The sequence below is a fragment of the Sorex araneus genome, chromosome 6 (assembly GCF_027595985.1).
Source record: "Sorex araneus isolate mSorAra2 chromosome 6, mSorAra2.pri, whole genome shotgun sequence".
Lineage (NCBI taxonomy): Eukaryota > Metazoa > Chordata > Mammalia > Eulipotyphla > Soricidae > Sorex > Sorex araneus.
In genome coordinates, this window is record NC_073307.1 from 166,621,941 (window position 1) to 166,637,206 (window position 15,266).

The 15,266-nt window shown below is 68.4% G+C and overlaps 1 protein-coding gene across 12 annotated transcripts in view; it reads left to right on the plus strand.

The window, feature by feature from the left end:
- PPFIA1 (PTPRF interacting protein alpha 1) overlaps positions 1–15,266 on the plus strand; it is a 36,454-nt gene that overhangs the window by 20,069 nt on the left and 1,119 nt on the right. For 4 of the 12 annotated variants that reach the window (XM_055141613.1, XM_055141616.1, XM_055141620.1 and 1 more), the window contains 17 exons: positions 632–767; positions 1,582–1,805; positions 2,433–2,664; positions 4,307–4,336; positions 5,163–5,314; positions 5,417–5,589; positions 5,720–5,813; positions 7,335–7,416; positions 7,494–7,694; positions 8,299–8,361; positions 8,790–8,816; positions 11,726–11,901; positions 11,981–12,078; positions 13,480–13,655; positions 13,736–13,804; positions 14,059–14,224; positions 15,127–15,197. In XM_055141613.1, the coding sequence (XP_054997588.1) occupies positions 632–767; positions 1,582–1,805; positions 2,433–2,664; positions 4,307–4,336; positions 5,163–5,314; positions 5,417–5,589; positions 5,720–5,813; positions 7,335–7,416; positions 7,494–7,694; positions 8,299–8,361; positions 8,790–8,816; positions 11,726–11,901; positions 11,981–12,078; positions 13,480–13,655; positions 13,736–13,804; positions 14,059–14,224; positions 15,127–15,185 (2,158 nt within the window). In that variant the 3' untranslated portion in view covers positions 15,186–15,197. Of the gene's footprint in view, positions 1–631; positions 768–1,581; positions 1,806–2,432; positions 2,665–4,306; positions 4,337–5,162; positions 5,315–5,416; positions 5,590–5,719; positions 5,814–7,334; positions 7,417–7,493; positions 7,695–8,298; positions 8,362–8,789; positions 8,881–11,725; positions 11,902–11,980; positions 12,079–13,479; positions 13,656–13,735; positions 13,805–14,058; positions 14,225–15,126; positions 15,198–15,266 lie in introns of those variants that run through there. The other 8 variants (XM_055141617.1, XM_055141625.1, XM_055141619.1 and 5 more) reach the window with 7 other exon arrangements.

Here is a 15,266-nt window from a genome sequence, read left to right on the forward strand (position 1 = left end):
GCGGTAGGGATGGGAGGCGCCGGGGCTGGGGGCTCACAGGGAGTCCGGCCTCGTGTCACGGGGGCGCCTGGGCACGGGAGGCCGGAGCCAGCTGTGGGCAGTGCCTGTTGGCGGAGTCGGGCCCGATGAGTGTGGGGCAGGGCAGCACGGTGCCCGCTGGGGGAGTGGGACCTGCCGTGGGGCACGCGAGACTCTGCAGAGGTGCCCGTGTCCCCTGCCCTGGGCCTCAGGCCTGCGGGGTCCGCACTGACCTCTGTCATTGGGCACGTCGTGTCGCGTGCCCACACGCACACCACACACACACACACACGCACACACACATGCACGCACACACGGCATCATCTGCCGTGCTGTGTGTGGCTGCACGCAGAGGTCTGGCTCTCAGCTCGTCCGTCTGCCCACCCTGGCTCTGCCCTGGCGCCCCCAGGCCTCAGCCTCTGGTTGTAGGAGTGTGGGGGGTTGTGAGACGCCCCTGGTAGAAAGTGCTGGAACAGTAGGGGGCACGCCCGGGAGGGATGCTGTCCCCTCCCTGGGGTCGCGGAGGGGGCGGGGCCCTGAGCGGTGCCTGGCCAGGCCTTTCTCTGCGTCCTGCTGCGTCCTCCAGCTAACGGCCTTTTCTCTCCCGCTGCAGCCGACCCCACCTGGGCAGCGTGCCTGACTTCCGGCTGCCCATGGCGGACGGCCCCGCAGACGCCTACGGCAGCGGCGCCGTGTTACGGCGGCCCCAGAAGGGCCGACTGGCAGCTCTGCGCGACGAGCCTTCCAAGGCAAGGCCCCGCCCCCGCTGCCCTCGCCCTGAGTTGCAGTTAAGGGGCGAGTGTGTGTGTGTGTGTGTGTGTGTGTGTGCGTGTGCGTGTGAGTGCATGAATGCACGCAGCCCGCCCCTTTCCGCTGCTGCTCCCTGGCTCACGCGTGCTTACGGGCCTGCGTTTGGGGGCTGGAGCAGATGCAGGTCCCCCACCCGAGGCGCCTGCATGGGCCCAGGACCTGGACACGCCAGGCGCCCAGTGCCAGCCTCGGGTCTGCGTGGCCCTGTGGCCCGAGGAGCGGCAGCGGGTGGCAGGGGTCGGCCGAGGGGAATGGCAGCTCTGGGGGCTGGGCCACCCTGGGGGTCGGGGGGGGCGGTGACTCCCTGCGCCCCGCCCCCTCCCAGCCAGTGTGTGCTGCGCTGCCCCGTCCTGGGGCCTAGTTTACCCGGGGGCCACCCTGGCCAGTCGGGACTTACCCCTGGCTCTGCTCTCAGGCGTCCTTCCTGCCGGGTCCTGGGGCCATCCAGGGCGCCAGGGATCGGGCCCAGGCCTGCCGTGCGCAAGGCAGCATCCTGCCCGCGGCTCCGCCATTCCGCCCGCTGCTGTTGGCTCTTGCCCAGTGTCCAGGGTGCTGGTGGCCCACGTGGCATGGAAGGTTGTGCGGAGCTCGGACCCCGCGGCCTGGCCAGGCCCAGACCCCCACGGCAGCCCCGGCCGCTGCTGGGGAGCAGCTTCCCTCGCGGCCGCAGCTGTGGGTGTGGGTCTGCACCCTGGCTGTGACGGCCGCGTCCCGTGTCCCCGCCCTCGCTCACGCGGCCCCGCCCGCCCCTAGGTGCAGACGCTGAACGAGCAGGACTGGGAGCGGGCCCAGCAGGCGAGCGTCCTGGCGAATGTGGCCCAGGCCTTTGAGAGTGACGTGGACGTGTCCGACGGAGAGGAGGACGGAGACGCGCCCCTGAGCTCGGCGGCACTGCTGTCGCCCAGCGGGCAGGCCGACGCCCAGACGCTGGCCATGATGCTGCAGGAGCAGCTGGACGCCATCAACCAGGAGATCAGGTGCCCGTCAGGGCCGGGGCTGGCGCGGGGCGTGAGGTGACGGGGCCAGCTCGGGGGGGCAGCGCCATCCTGGGGGACCCGGAGGAGAGGCCAGTGCAGGTGGCACCCTTGCAGCCCGGGTCGCTCAGAGCGGGCCTCCGAGAGGCCGGGTGCCGTGCCGCGCCCCCTCTGCCCTGCCCACCACAGCCCTGGAGGCCCCCGCAGGCAGTTCCTGTGGCACCGTGACCCCACCTTGGCTCTCAGCTGTGAGTCTGCGGGCACCCTGCATCCTCCATGTCCACTGGGCGCCATTTGCGGGCAGGGCTCGGCGGCCCCCACTGGGCTAGGACCCCCCCCGGGCCACACCTGGCCTGCCCTGGGTACTCAGGTGCCAGCTCGTGCCCGGCCCATGTTGACAGACCTCAGCCTCTTGGGCGCCCTGCGTGGAGCTTTGATGCTTCGTCACCAGGTCTGGGACCTTCAGGGCTGTGGCCTGAGGTGCTGGGGGGTGTCCACGCAGGCCCCGCCGGGTACCTGCCAGGCCAGGTGTGTGCTTTGGGATTTCTGCACCCAGCCCCCATGCACGGAATTTTCTAGAACTGCTTTCACGTTTGCCGATAGAGGAATGCCCTGTCTGTGCGGTTTTAGGCTGATCCAAGAGGAGAAGGAGAGCACGGAGCAGCGGGCCGAGGAGATCGAGAGCCGGGTGGGCAGCGGGAGCCTGGACAACCTCGGTCGCTTCAGATCAATGAGCTCCATCCCGCCTTACCCCGCCTCCTCCCTGGCCGGCTCCTCCCCGCCCAACAGCGGCCGCTCCACGCCCCGGCGGATCCCGCACAGCCCGGCCCGCGAGGTGGACAGGCTCGGCATCATGACACTGGTGAGTGCCCACTGCTGGCGCATGTGTGCATATATGCATGTGAACGAACACGCGAGCACACGTGCAGACACACCTGCAAACATGTACACAGACACACATGCAGCCTCCATGTGTGAGGGACTGCTGGCATATGTGTGAACATGTGCACTTGCAAACACGTGCATGAACATACAATCGGACACACATGCGCATATATGTGAGCATATACAGAAACATGCGTGAATACATGTGAACATAAACGTGTGTGCACAAGCAAACACATGAACATATGTGTGAACATGTACATGTGAACATGCACATGAACATTCAAGCGAACACACAGGCAGCATATGCCGATGAGTGCCTATGCAGCTGCCTATGCCATGTGCATCATGCAACATACACAAGCACATGTGAACACACATGTGCTGCGATGATCATGCTGGGGGTGTCAGGAACTTTAATTCCAGCTGCCGTTTGGTCATTCGGGGAAATTCATCATCGATCCCTTCTTGTCTGTTGTTTGGGGGGCTGCCCTCACGGGTGGGGGACAGGGGAGCGTGTGTGGTACCCGAGATCCAGCCTGGGCTGGGCACGTCCGAGGCAAGTGCCCTGCCCGCTGCCCAAGTGACAAGGACATTCTAAATACGGGGGTGCTGGTAGGGTTGGGGCCACACTGGCGGTGCCTGGTGGGGCTCAGACAGTCTCCTGTGGTACTGAGGATCCCACTGGGATCGGCCAGATTCTGGCCAGACCAGTGTGTCTTGGTGAGCAGGTGAGAGTGTCCCCTGAGCGGCCAGTGGCCAGAGTTGTCTCCATTGCTTGGGGGATTTCTGGGGGCCACACTGGAGAGCTGCTGGTCTGGGCCACGGGTGTGATGTGCTGGCCTTCTCTGTCGCCCGGTGTCACTGCGGCTAGGGTGCGGCCCTCTGGCAGCTCCAAGGGGTCCTTCCAGGGCGCCCCTCCCCTGCCTCCCTGGGCCCGCGTTCCGATCAGTCAGATCTCATTTCCCATTGGAAATAGCGTGTCAGAAATAGACTCTGCTGTCTGCACACACCCACCCGGGCTCAGTCCCTCCGTCCCGCATGGTCCCCTAAGCCCCACCAGGAGTAATTCCCGAGCACAGAGCCGGGGTGAGACCTGAGTACCGCCAGGTGTGTCCCACGGAGCACAAACTCCACAGGGCACCCTGGGAGTGCTCAGCCAGGCAGCTCTGCGGGGGTAGGCATGCACACGGGTGCAGGCGCACGCCCGGGGTCCCAGCACAGGGGGGTGGGTGGGCACGGGGCTGCAGGCGTGGCCCCCTGCCCCCCGTCGCCCTTGTCTCACGGAATCGTCAGGAAACGGGCTCGTTCCTCTGGGGCAGCTTTTCGGTCCGATTCTAGGAAGGTCTTCCCAGGACCGTTTCCTGGCCAGCCGGGAGCAGAGCAGGCCGTGCCCAGGGGCCCCGACCCCCAGCCATCTCTCACGGTGTCTGTCCTCTGCATCTGTCCTTGGTCACGGGAACTGTTGCTCCCGTGACACGTCCCCAAGTTGTGTTTTACTTGTGCTGCGGCCTTCCCTGCGGCGTGTCTGCCGCTCTGGCCCCGAGTGCGTAAACCCCGCGTGCGTAAACCCCGCGTGTGTAAACCCAGCCTCTCTTCCTTCCCTTGCACGCTGTCAGCCTAGCGACCTGCGGAAGCACCGTAGAAAGGTAAACCGTCCCCTCGCCCCGGGGAACCCCGAGAGCCTGCCCCGGTGCGCCTGGGGCGGGGCCTGCGTGCACGCGGGGCTGTGCTCTGCGCAGAGCTGCAGTTACGCCTCCGGATAGACCCTCTGTCACAGCCTGAGCTCACGGCACTCGAGGGGCCCATGCCTGGGGGCTGGTGTCACCCGCTCCTGGCAGGGTCTCTCCGGGAGGGCGCGGCCAGGCAGCAGAGAAGCCTGGCGGCCAGGGCGCCTTCGGACCTGCCCCACCCCCGCCTGGGGACGTGGAGCAGCCCCTTCCTCCCGCACCCGCACCTGCCGCCCCCCGCGCCGCTCTGCGTCTCTGCAGGGCCGGGCACGCGCCCAGTAGGCTCCGTGTCTCTGCCCGACGAGGCAGCCCGTCGGCTGCGGCGCCGGGCCGCTCAGATGCCAGTGCTGTAGGCTGGCATCCGTGCGCTCGTGCCGTCCTCGCTGGCAGGCTTGTCCAGGCCCCGCTGCTGTGCGGTGAGGTCGTGGGCGACAGCCCGAAGGGTCTGCTCTGCCCTGGCCCCACGCGTGTGCCCAGCCCGAGGTCTGCAGTGGGGCCCTCCCCAGCCGTGCTCGCAGGCGGGGTCCCTGGTGGCAGAGACCCTCTTCCGTGACCCCCGCACGCCGTTGCCCGGTTCCTCCGAGGCTTCCACGCAGGCCGTCCCCGGGACCGCGGGAGGGCGCGCTGAGCCGTGGGGGTCTCGAGCCAGCCTCACCGGCTCCCGGAAGCGTGATTTGCTGGCACGCGTGCCCGTGAGACCGCGGCCCTGGCCCTGTCCGCCCTGACGCTCCCGTCTGTCCCGCAGCCGCCGGCCCCTCGGGACGAGGTCCCGGACGACAAGACAACCATAAAATGTGAAACCTCGCCCCCGCCCTCCCCGCGCGCCCCGCGCCCCGAGCGGCTGCACAAAGGCGCCGTGCACACGGTCAGCCACGAGGAGCTGCGGGAGCTCCGCAAGTGAGTGCGGCCGGGGGGCTCTGGGGAAGGGCCAGGGGTGGGGGACGTGCCCCCCCGAGGGGCGGGGAGCCCCGGGCGCGGCTGAGACTCGTGCGTCCCCAGCTCGACAGGCTCGCAGGACGGCCCCGCAAGCAACCCCAGCAGCAGCAACAGCAGCCAGGACTCGCTGCACAAGGCCCCCAAGAAGAAGGGCATCAAGTCCTCCATCGGCCGCCTGTTCGGCAAGAAGGAGAAGGGCCGGCCCGGCCACGCCAGCAGGGAGTCCCCGGGACAAGGTGGGCCGGCCACAGCCGGACAGGGCAGGGGGCCGGGACAGGGTGGGGGGCAGGGCAGGGGGCCGGGACAGGGCGGGGGCCGGCCACGCCGTGCACTGGCCCGAGGCGCCTGACTCTTCCCTCCTTGTAGCTGGCGTCTCAGAGACAGAAAATTCATCCCCGGATGCCCTAGGACTTGGCAAACTGGGAGGACAGGCAGAAAAAAATCGTAAACTCCAGAAAAAGTAAGTTTTTCTCTCGTTCCCCTCACTTTTCCCCTCGTGGGTGTCTGAGGACCTCGAGGCAGTGGGTCCCCCCTGGGCAGGGCCGGCTTGGGCATGACTCGGCCCCTTGTGCTCACTGTGCACGGCCTGGTCTGGCCCAGCTGGCGTGACTGCCCGTGGCCCGGCAGAGTGGCGGGCGGCAGAGCACTGCGTGGGGGGGGCGCGGGGAGGGTGGTGGGTGGACGCTGAGGCAGCCCTGGAGCGCGGCCGGGCGTGGCCCACCGGCTAGCAGCCCGGCGCGCCCCGCTCCCTGGGGCGGGGAGGAGCTGCCCCTCCCCGAGACCCTGCAGGGGCCGTCCTGCCCGGCCATGCCCAGGGCGTGCTCCTGGCTCTGCACTCAGGGATCCCTCCTGGTGGGGCTCGGGGGACCCTCGGGGATCGAACCCGGGTCGGCCGCCTGCAAGGCAGGTGCCCTCCCCACTGTGCTGGGGCTCCCGCCCGAGACAGTCTGCGTTGGCGTCTGTGCGTGAGCGTCCCTTGCCCTCCCCGGGCCAGCAGCTGGGCCGGGCAGCCAGGAGGCCCCCCCGCATGCTCCCCGGCTGAGCTGAGAGGTCCCGGGAGGCTAACCAGGGAGAGTGCCCGAGTGCAGAGGGTTCCCGTGACCTCAGTGGGTGTTTCCGTCCCGGCCCTTAGCCAGTGATAAGGCTGACTTTAAGGAAAAAGCTTTACTTGTGAGGGTGGAAAAAGGTTCAAGTTACCCAGAAAAACGCTGGCATCCAGCTAAGGTTCCCGGCGTCGGGAGAGCCGAAGTAGACTGCAGAAACGTTTCCTTTCCATCAAGCCTGACTTACCCCGAGATCTCCCCGCTTCTGGGCTGGGCTAGAGGGGGTGCCCGGGGCCTGACCTGGGGTGGGCGCTGGCCCTGCCGGGAGGGTCACTCAGAGCAGGAGCAGGTGCAGGGGGCTCCGCAGCCTGGGAGTGGCCCCTGCGCATCTCCCCATGGCGGGCAGGAGGGGCAGCGGGGCGAGTGGGCGTCCAGCGGGGCGGTGGTGTTGGAGGACGCGGGCAACGGGTCCTGTTCGGAGCAGGCAGTGTCCAGGGCAGCCTGGGAGATGCTCCGAGGGCTGGGGCCTCGCTTGGCGTGTGCAGGGCCCCAGGGTTGACCCCTGGCAAGGACCAGGGCAGGGCACTGACCGCCCCTCTCCGGGGCTGGACAGCCCGGTGGGCAAGGGCCTGGCCTGCGTGTGGCCAGCCGGGCTTTGGTCCCCAGCACCCCGTAGGTCCCCCAGACTCCACCAGGAGTGACCCCTGAGCACTGGTGGGTGTGGCCCCCAGACCACAACCCTCACTGGGTGGCCCCTCCCATGCTGAGGGGCAGTCCCAGAGTCCCGTGGTCCATGCAGAGCCTGAGTTGCTGTCCAGGGGCTCTGTGCTGCCCGTCACGGCCGTGGCCCAAGGGAGTGTCTCCGGGGCTAGCGCCCCCTCCCTGCGGGGAGCCCAGGGCCGGGTGCGCTGACCGCGTCTGACCGCGTCTGTCCGCAGGCACCAGCTGCTGGAGGAGGCCCGGAGGCAGGGGCTGCCCTTCGCGCAGTGGGACGGGCCGACCGTGGTGGTCTGGCTGGAGGTACATGCTGCCCCCCCGCCCCCCCGCCCGCCCCCAGGCTGCTCCCGAGCCGGCCCCCAAGCCTCGTCTCCCCGCAGCTCTGGGTGGGCATGCCGGCGTGGTACGTGGCGGCCTGCCGCGCCAATGTGAAGAGCGGCGCCATCATGTCGGCCCTGTCGGACACGGAGATCCAGCGCGAGATCGGCATCAGCAACCCGCTGCACCGGCTCAAGCTGCGCCTGGCCATCCAGGAGATCATGTCGCTGACCAGCCCCTCCGCCCCGCCCACCTCCAGGACGGTAGGGCCGCCGCGCGGGCTGCGTCCACTCTGCAGTCGGGGTTTGGGGAAAGCAGGGAGGGAGCTCTGCAGGGGCAGCTGGCAGTGCCCGCCTGCCCAGGGGCACACCGCGCGGCCTCGCAGAGGGTCTCGTCGCTCCCCGAGCCCCCCAGCCCCCGGTGGGCGCCGTGAGCCCCTCCCCTGCCGCGTCCCGAGTCCCGGCCGTCCTCCCGGGGCGGGGCCAGGGCTGGGGGCTCACGCCTCGGGCACCCGCCTGGCAGGGTGACGTCCCGGCCCGCCCCCAGCCCACAGGTGGGAATCCCTCTGCCCCCGCGGCCCTCCGGGGCGGCCTGCGGGGGTCTCCCTCTCTGCACCCACACGCCCTGCCAGGCCTGGGCTCGGGGCCTGGGGCTGGGCACCGCCGTGCGGGCACTCAGGCCGCGGGGCTCCGTCGGAAGCGTCCTCGTGTGGTCGTATGTGTTTGTTTGTGCATGTGTGCGTGTGCGTGCGTGTGTGGAGGAGGGGCGCCCAGTCCTCTCCACTCCGCGGCCCGAGGCTCATGCGCCTGCCGCCTGTCCTCTTTGTCCCTGCTCCCCTGGACGTGCTTGGTCACGGGGCCACCCCAGAGCACGGGAAATGTCTGGTTAACACACGAAGAGATGGAAACGCTCGCAGCCACGCCACACACGGTCAGTGCCGGCCCCGGCTTGCCCGCCTCTGCTCCCGCCCGCCCGCCCGCCCGCCGCGGGCCCTTTGTTAAAGCCGAGACTGTCCCTGTCGGCTGACTTGCCCCATAAGCGTGTCCTCGGTACCAGCTGAGCTGACGTGTGAAGTGGGGTCCTTGCTCAGCCCTGGGGCACCCCCGTCCCCCGCACCCCTGGGGACGCCGAGCGGGTGGGTGGGCTGTCAGACATGTGAGCCAGGAGCCCCGGGAGGCTGGGGGGCCGCTGAGGGGCGTGGAGGGCTTGGCATGGGGCTGCATGGGGGGCTGCATGGCCGCATGCTGCCTGGCCCGCGGGACTGGCTCGCTCCCGCGCTCCTCCCCGCACCGCTCCCCCGCACCCGCGCCCCGGTACTAATAGTTCTGTTCTCTTGCATCCCGACCACGTAACCCCAGGAAGAGGCGGAGGGAAGCTGGGCTCAGGTTGGAGACTCTCTATAACCCTTCGTATGTACGGCCACAAAAAGCGTTGGGAGGATGGAGCCTTGTAATTGCCTTTTCTTGACTTTCTAACAATCCGCTCAGGGTGTTGTCGGGCTTGGCGGGGCCCGGTCGTGCGGCCAGGGTCCCAGAGCACGCCTCATGGACAGTTCTGAACGTCCCTTGTATGGCGCCACGGTGCTTGCACTTGAACTAACGCTTTGTTCCCCGCGGCCGGGGGCTCAGCCGGGGCTTTCTGAAGCGCCTTCCGCTCGCGAGCTCGGGCGGCTCACGGGGGCGTTGGGTTTTCGGATCCACCGTCGGTCGTTGCATGCTCAGAACCTCCCGTGGCCACGTGACTCGCAGCTTCCACGTGAGTTCACTGGCCCTGGGAGGCGACCCCGGCGTAGGGCAGCCCTGAGTCACGGCGTTTGAGTCCCCGGCGGGTCACCGGCCTTCAGGGTCTGCTGGTGGGGCCAGCGGGCCTGGTGCTGACCGCAGTGCTGCTCTGACCGCAGGGCTCCGCCTCTCGGCGCCCCAGTCCTGCCACGCACCCCTCTCCCACGGCTCCACTGCGGGGAGCCCACGGGGGGCTGAGGGACAGCGCGGCATGGACAAGCCCGCACTCGCCTCTGCGGCGCCGGGACCCTGGTCAGCCAGCGCGGGGGCGGGCGGGCGGGCTCAGGCCTGCGTCTCCAACCCCAGCGCCCCCCACCCAAGCATCTCCAGAGGGTCCGAGGCGCAGGAACACCCCAGGCTGGTGGAAGAAACACGATTCTTTAATCTGGCTCCTAGAGTAGAAGGAACTCCGTGGCCCTCTCCCCAGTCGTGAGCGGGGCGTGGCCGTGACCGGCCCCGGGGAGGAGGGCAGGGCCCGTCCCATCCCTGTTACGAGGCAGGCGTGAGGGCCGTGGGGGCTGGAGCGGGGGTCAGCAGAGAGGGCACTGGCCTGGCCCCCCGTCTGGTCCCTGAACCCACCCGGAGTGACCCTGAGTACAGAGCCAGGTACAGCCTAAACCCCCCCCCAAAAAAAAAACCCCAGGAAAGGCCGTGCCCAGCAGGAGCCTGGACGCCGGGCGGGGCGGGGCCACGGGGCCGGTGCCGCGGGGTTGCAGCCTGCCCTTGGCGTCCCTCAGGCCCCTCGGAGACGGGGAGGCGACAGGGGCGGGGTGTAGGGAGGACACCGTGAAGGGGTGGCCGGCGCCAGGCCCACCGGCGCGGGCGGGTCGGTCTTCCCTGCCGTCCCCTCCCACCGGCAAGTAAAGGCCACCCCAGGTGCAGCCGTGAGACTCCAGCGGCTTCTGGCCAGCCGGGCGGGGGCAGGGAGGCGGGCGTGTCTGGGCTCCCCGACACGTGCCTGGCCCCCGAGGGTGCGCGGGCAGGACTCCCAGCCCTCGGGGCCCCTCTCCGTGCAGGCCTCGGTCTGCCGCCTGCAGGTGGGTCTCCAGGCTGCCCTCGAGGCCGGCTCCACGCCCCTCCTCGTCCCGGGCGCCTGTTTGCCCCGGCGGGTGTCGACAGTGAGTGGCAGAGGCCGTGCAGAGCCGTCCGGGCCCAGGGCTGCCCCGTCCCTGATGCTGAGGTTTCCGTGAGGGAGGTGCGAGGGGCCCTGCAGAGCCCGGCCGAGTCGGACCCCGGGCCGGGCCGTGAGGACGGGGCAGGTGCCGCTCCTGCATCCGGCCGGGCCTGCTGCGCCTCCCCTTCTTGGCCGCGGGTGTCCCGGTCGGTGGCTTGCGGCGGCTCGGGGTGTTCTCGCACGTCTGGTCCTGTCCCGTGTCGTCCCGCCTTGGAGAGGGACGAGGCGTGTCCCGGCTGCCGGGAACCTGCCATGACCGGCGTCTCCCCGCACAGACTCGCAGCAGGACTCGGTGCGGCTCTGCGTGAGACGGTGGGCTGGCAGGGACAGACCCTCCCCGCGCCCCGCCGCGGCCTCTCTAGAGACGCACCGTGTCGCGTCCACTGTCTGGCCACCCCGTCGCCTTTTTCACCAGTGGTCAGTGACGGCTTTTCGTCCTCGAGTGTTCTGCCAGGGGCTGTTCGGTTGTTAAACTGTTTCTTAAGAACCAGATTTTTTTTTTTTTGTCTTTTTAAATTTTCTGTTATTTTCCTGGTTTGGGGGGCCAGAGAGATGGCTCAGTGGCTAGGACCTGGTCTGCCTGCGGTGGGCCGGGTTCCCTTCCACACACCACGCGGGAGCGGACCCTGACCTGCTGACCGGGACCCCAGGCACTGAACAAGACGGGCCGTGGGCCCCGCCTGCCGCCCCTCTCGTTGGTCTGTTCGAGGTGGTTTGGTTGCATCGGGAGATTCTTCGCTTCCCTGAGCAGTGACTGTGCCGGGGTGTCGGAGAACCGCCTGGGACGGCAGCCCGTGCTGGCCGCCGGGAGCGTTGAGTTCGGCGCTGGCCCTTCTCTCCCTTGGAAACGGCCATTTCTTTCACTTCTGTTAACCTTGTGGAGCTGCGCTGTTTCCTCAGGGGAAGTTGGAGGTGTTTGCTGATGAGGAAGAGATGAATATGGACGTTGTTACGTTTGAGAATACTTAGATGCAGTAAAACTGTGGCCTGCCGGGCGTGTCCCTGGCCAGCAGGCTGGACGTTCCTTCAGACTTGTTCATGAGTCGTGGTCATTCTCTGTCGCTCTATCACCCTACACCGGTCCCGGGCCGGGGCCACTGTCTCCCTGGGGCTGGGGGGGTGAGGCACTTGCCGTGCGATCGGCCGGCCCCCATGTGGTCCCCCGAGCGCAGAGCGGGGGGTCCCTGAATGCGGTTGGGTGGGCTCCAAAACACAGCCCGTGGAGTGTCACCGGCAAACGTAAGAGGCGGCAAGGTCCGGAGATGGGTGACTGAGCGCCCGTCGGTTCACCCCTTATGCCGCGGCCTCCCCAGGCCTGACCGCGTGCCCTTGTGCGCAGACCCTGGCCTACGGGGACATGAACCACGAGTGGATCGGCAACGAGTGGCTGCCCAGCCTGGGGCTGCCGCAGTACCGCAGCTACTTCATGGAGTGCCTGGTGGATGCGCGCATGTTGGACCACCTCACCAAGAAGGACTTGCGCGGCCAGCTCAAGATGGTTGACAGCTTCCACCGGTGAGGGGGCGCACCGCGCCGCGGGGACCCGGGCGTGCCCGCAGCGGCCGCCCCCTGACCCCTGCGCTTCCCACGACAGAACCAGCTTCCAGTGCGGGATCATGTGCCTGAGGAGGCTGAACTACGACCGGAAGGAGCTGGAGCGGAGGAGGGAGGAGAGCCAGAACGAAGTCAAAGGCCAGTGCCCGGGTGGGGGGCGCCAGGGGACACGGGCGGCGGGGTCGAGGGGGCCCGGTCTGTCTCCCCGGGAGGCTCTGTGGCCGGCACTCCCGTCTCCGTGTCGAGAGACTCAGGTACAAATGGGGCCGGGCCGGCGAGGGGCTGCACGAGGGGGCGCCCGCTGTGGTGATGCAGCCGCGCCGAGCCCTCGGGGACCCCAGGCAGGGAGGTGGCCTCTGACCCCATCCCTGCTCCGAGCAGTGGCTTTTTTTTTTAGGGGGGGGAGGTCACACCCGGCGATGCTCAGGGGTTACTCCTGGCTCTGCACTCAGGAATCACCCCTGGCAGTGCTCAGGGGACCATATGGGATGCTGGGAATCGAACCCAGGTCGGCCGCGTGCAAGGCAAATGCCCTCCCCGCTGTGCTATTGCTCCAGCCCCCGAGCAGTGGGCTTGTCCCAAGATCCGGGTCCAGTGACAAACCCCCTGAAAATAACTAGAAAGTGAGAGTCATGCGGCATATCTTACCGAGTGGCGACTCTCCAACCTCTCGCAGGCCAATTTTTTCAGTTCTCGCTTCTCGTGATGCTCGAGCTTTCCTCCAGGCTCCAGGATGCCGCGGATACCCTCGTCTGTCTCTCGGGGCCGAGACCGCGGGGCTGGGGACAGGGCGGTGCGGGGAGCGCGGGTGCCGGGGCCAGGGGGGATGGCCGATGTGTGAGGGGCTGTGCTGAGGGACACAGCGCCAGGCAGGGCCCAGGACCCCGCGCCGGGCAGCCCGGCCCCCTGGAGTCGTCCTCACTTGAGCCCGAGTCCGAGCTGAGCCTGGCTGCACTCGCTTCCGGGGAACGTTCTGTGACCCCAGTGGTCACAGCGGAGAGGGCCGGGCGGGGCTCTGGCCAGCAGCGGGGTCAACTGGGGAAGAGTTGGGGGCACAGGCTCCGGGGGCCATCCCGGACCCGCTCTGCACACAGGCGCACGAGCACACACACACACACACCCGGGGGCCATCCCGGACCCGCTCTGTGCACAGGCACACACACATACACACACACACACATACACGGACCGCCATCCTGGACCCGCTCTGCACACAGGCACACACACACACACACACACATACACGGACCGCCATCCTGGACCCGCTCTGCGCACAGGCGCGCACACACACACACACACACACACACACACACACACACACACACACACACACACACACACACATACACACACACGGGCCGCCATCCCGGACCCGCTCTGCACACAGACACAGACACACACACACACACACACACACGCCACCATCCCGGACCCGCTCTGCACACAGGCATAGGCACACACACACACACACACCCCTGACTTTCCCCTAATGCACGCGCTTGTGCCCGAGCCCCCCGTGACGCCTGTGTCCACGCGCAGACGTGCTCGTCTGGAGCAACGACCGCATGGTTCGCTGGATCCTGTCCATCGGCCTCCGCGAGTACGCGAACAACCTCACCGAGAGCGGCGTCCACGGCGCCATCATCGCCTTGGACGAGTCCTTCGACTTCAACACGCTGGCGCTCCTGCTACAGATCCCGACCCAGAACACACAGGTGAGCGCCCGGCCCGGAGAGCACCAGGGGTGGGGCTTGCCGCACTGGCCGGGCCTGCTGAGTGACCGTCCTCCCCGCAGGCCCGCGCGGTCCTGGAGAGGGAGTTCAACAACCTCCTGGCCATGGGCACTGACCGGAGATTCGATGAAGTAAGTGCTCGGCCGAGGGCCCCAGTGGTCTCAGGCTGACCGGTGGGGGACGGGCCTCGCTGAGGGGGTCAGCACTGGGGGGCTGCCGCTCCAGAGCACTGTGGAGACGAGGGGGCACCTGGCGGGGCGGCCCGGCTTCTCTCCCGGGAGACGGTGCTGGGGAGCCGCTGCCCACATGGGGCGGGCACGGGCAGCACCCGCCCAGGGCCGGGGACCGTCCACCCAGGCCGCCCCTGCTCTGCCCGCCCCACCAGGACGACGAGAAGAGTTTCCGGAGAGCTCCGTCATGGAGGAAGAAGTTTCGGCCCAAGGACATCCGGGGCTTGGCCGTGGGGTCCGCAGAGACCCTCCCCGCCAACTTCAGGGTGGCGCCCTCGCTGTCCTCCCCCGCCATGCAGCCAAAGAAGACGCAGCTGGACGGTAGGTGGCGCAGCGGCGCCTGTATCTGTCTGTCTGTCTGTCTGTCTCCGCCCGCCTGCCCGTGTGAGTGTCGTGACCTGGACCCTAACACCTGTCCTCGCTGGCCGTCCTGCTTCCTGTCCACCCTTGTCTGTGGGTGTCGGCGTCTCCCGCTCCTCCGCTCTGCGCTCGGGGCCTGAGGAAGGGCCGCCCGGGAAGCCAGACACCGGGCCCGGGCCTGTGTCTCCTGGCGCTTGCAGGCGCCCGAGCTTGTGCCGCAGCCAAGGGAGACACGGCCCCCAGGCCCTGCCGTGGACGGACACGGGGCCCTGGGCCTCACAGCCCACTCGGGCCACAGTGCCTGGTGCCGCCCCCTGAGAGAGCGACCCCACTGGCCCCCCGCGTGGCCAGCCCGCGTCCTCACCCGTGCCCGCCAGTCTCACTCCCTGCACGGGCCGCACCGCGTGTTTGTCAGCCAGCAGCACGGGCGCCCGCGCCTCCAGAGAGGCTGGGCCAGGCCTCACTGCTCTGAGGCGGCCATTGCCCACCCCGGCCCCCTGGGCAGCACTGACCCGTCGCCCAGGCGCCCTGTGCCCAGCGGCTGGGGCTCAGCTCCGCCCTCTGCGGCTGGCCCCGGCTCACAGGACCCTCCCAAGCCTGCCGGTCGCCCGAGAGTTTAAGGAGCAGAGCTGCATGTCAGTGACCCTTCCTGCCTGATCCAGTGTCCGTGTACATGAGTGTGGGAGCGTGCATGTGTGTTCATGTGTGCGTGGGTGTGTGCATGAGCATGAGTGTGTATACGGGTGTGAGCGTGCATGTGTGCGTGTGCATTCACGTGTGCCTGCGTGTGCGCATGAGTGCGTGCGTGTGCCCGCGACTAACTGCACGCCGTGTGTGCACGCTCCCCTGTGCTTGTCGAGCAGGCAGTGTGCCGGGCACGCAGAGGCTGGACCCTGCTGCAGTCAGGACCTACTCCTGCTGACGCGTCCTGACGGTGAGTCGGCGCTGGCTCCGTGTCCCGCGTGCCCGGACCCCCGTGCCAGCTCATCTGTGGCGTCTGCTC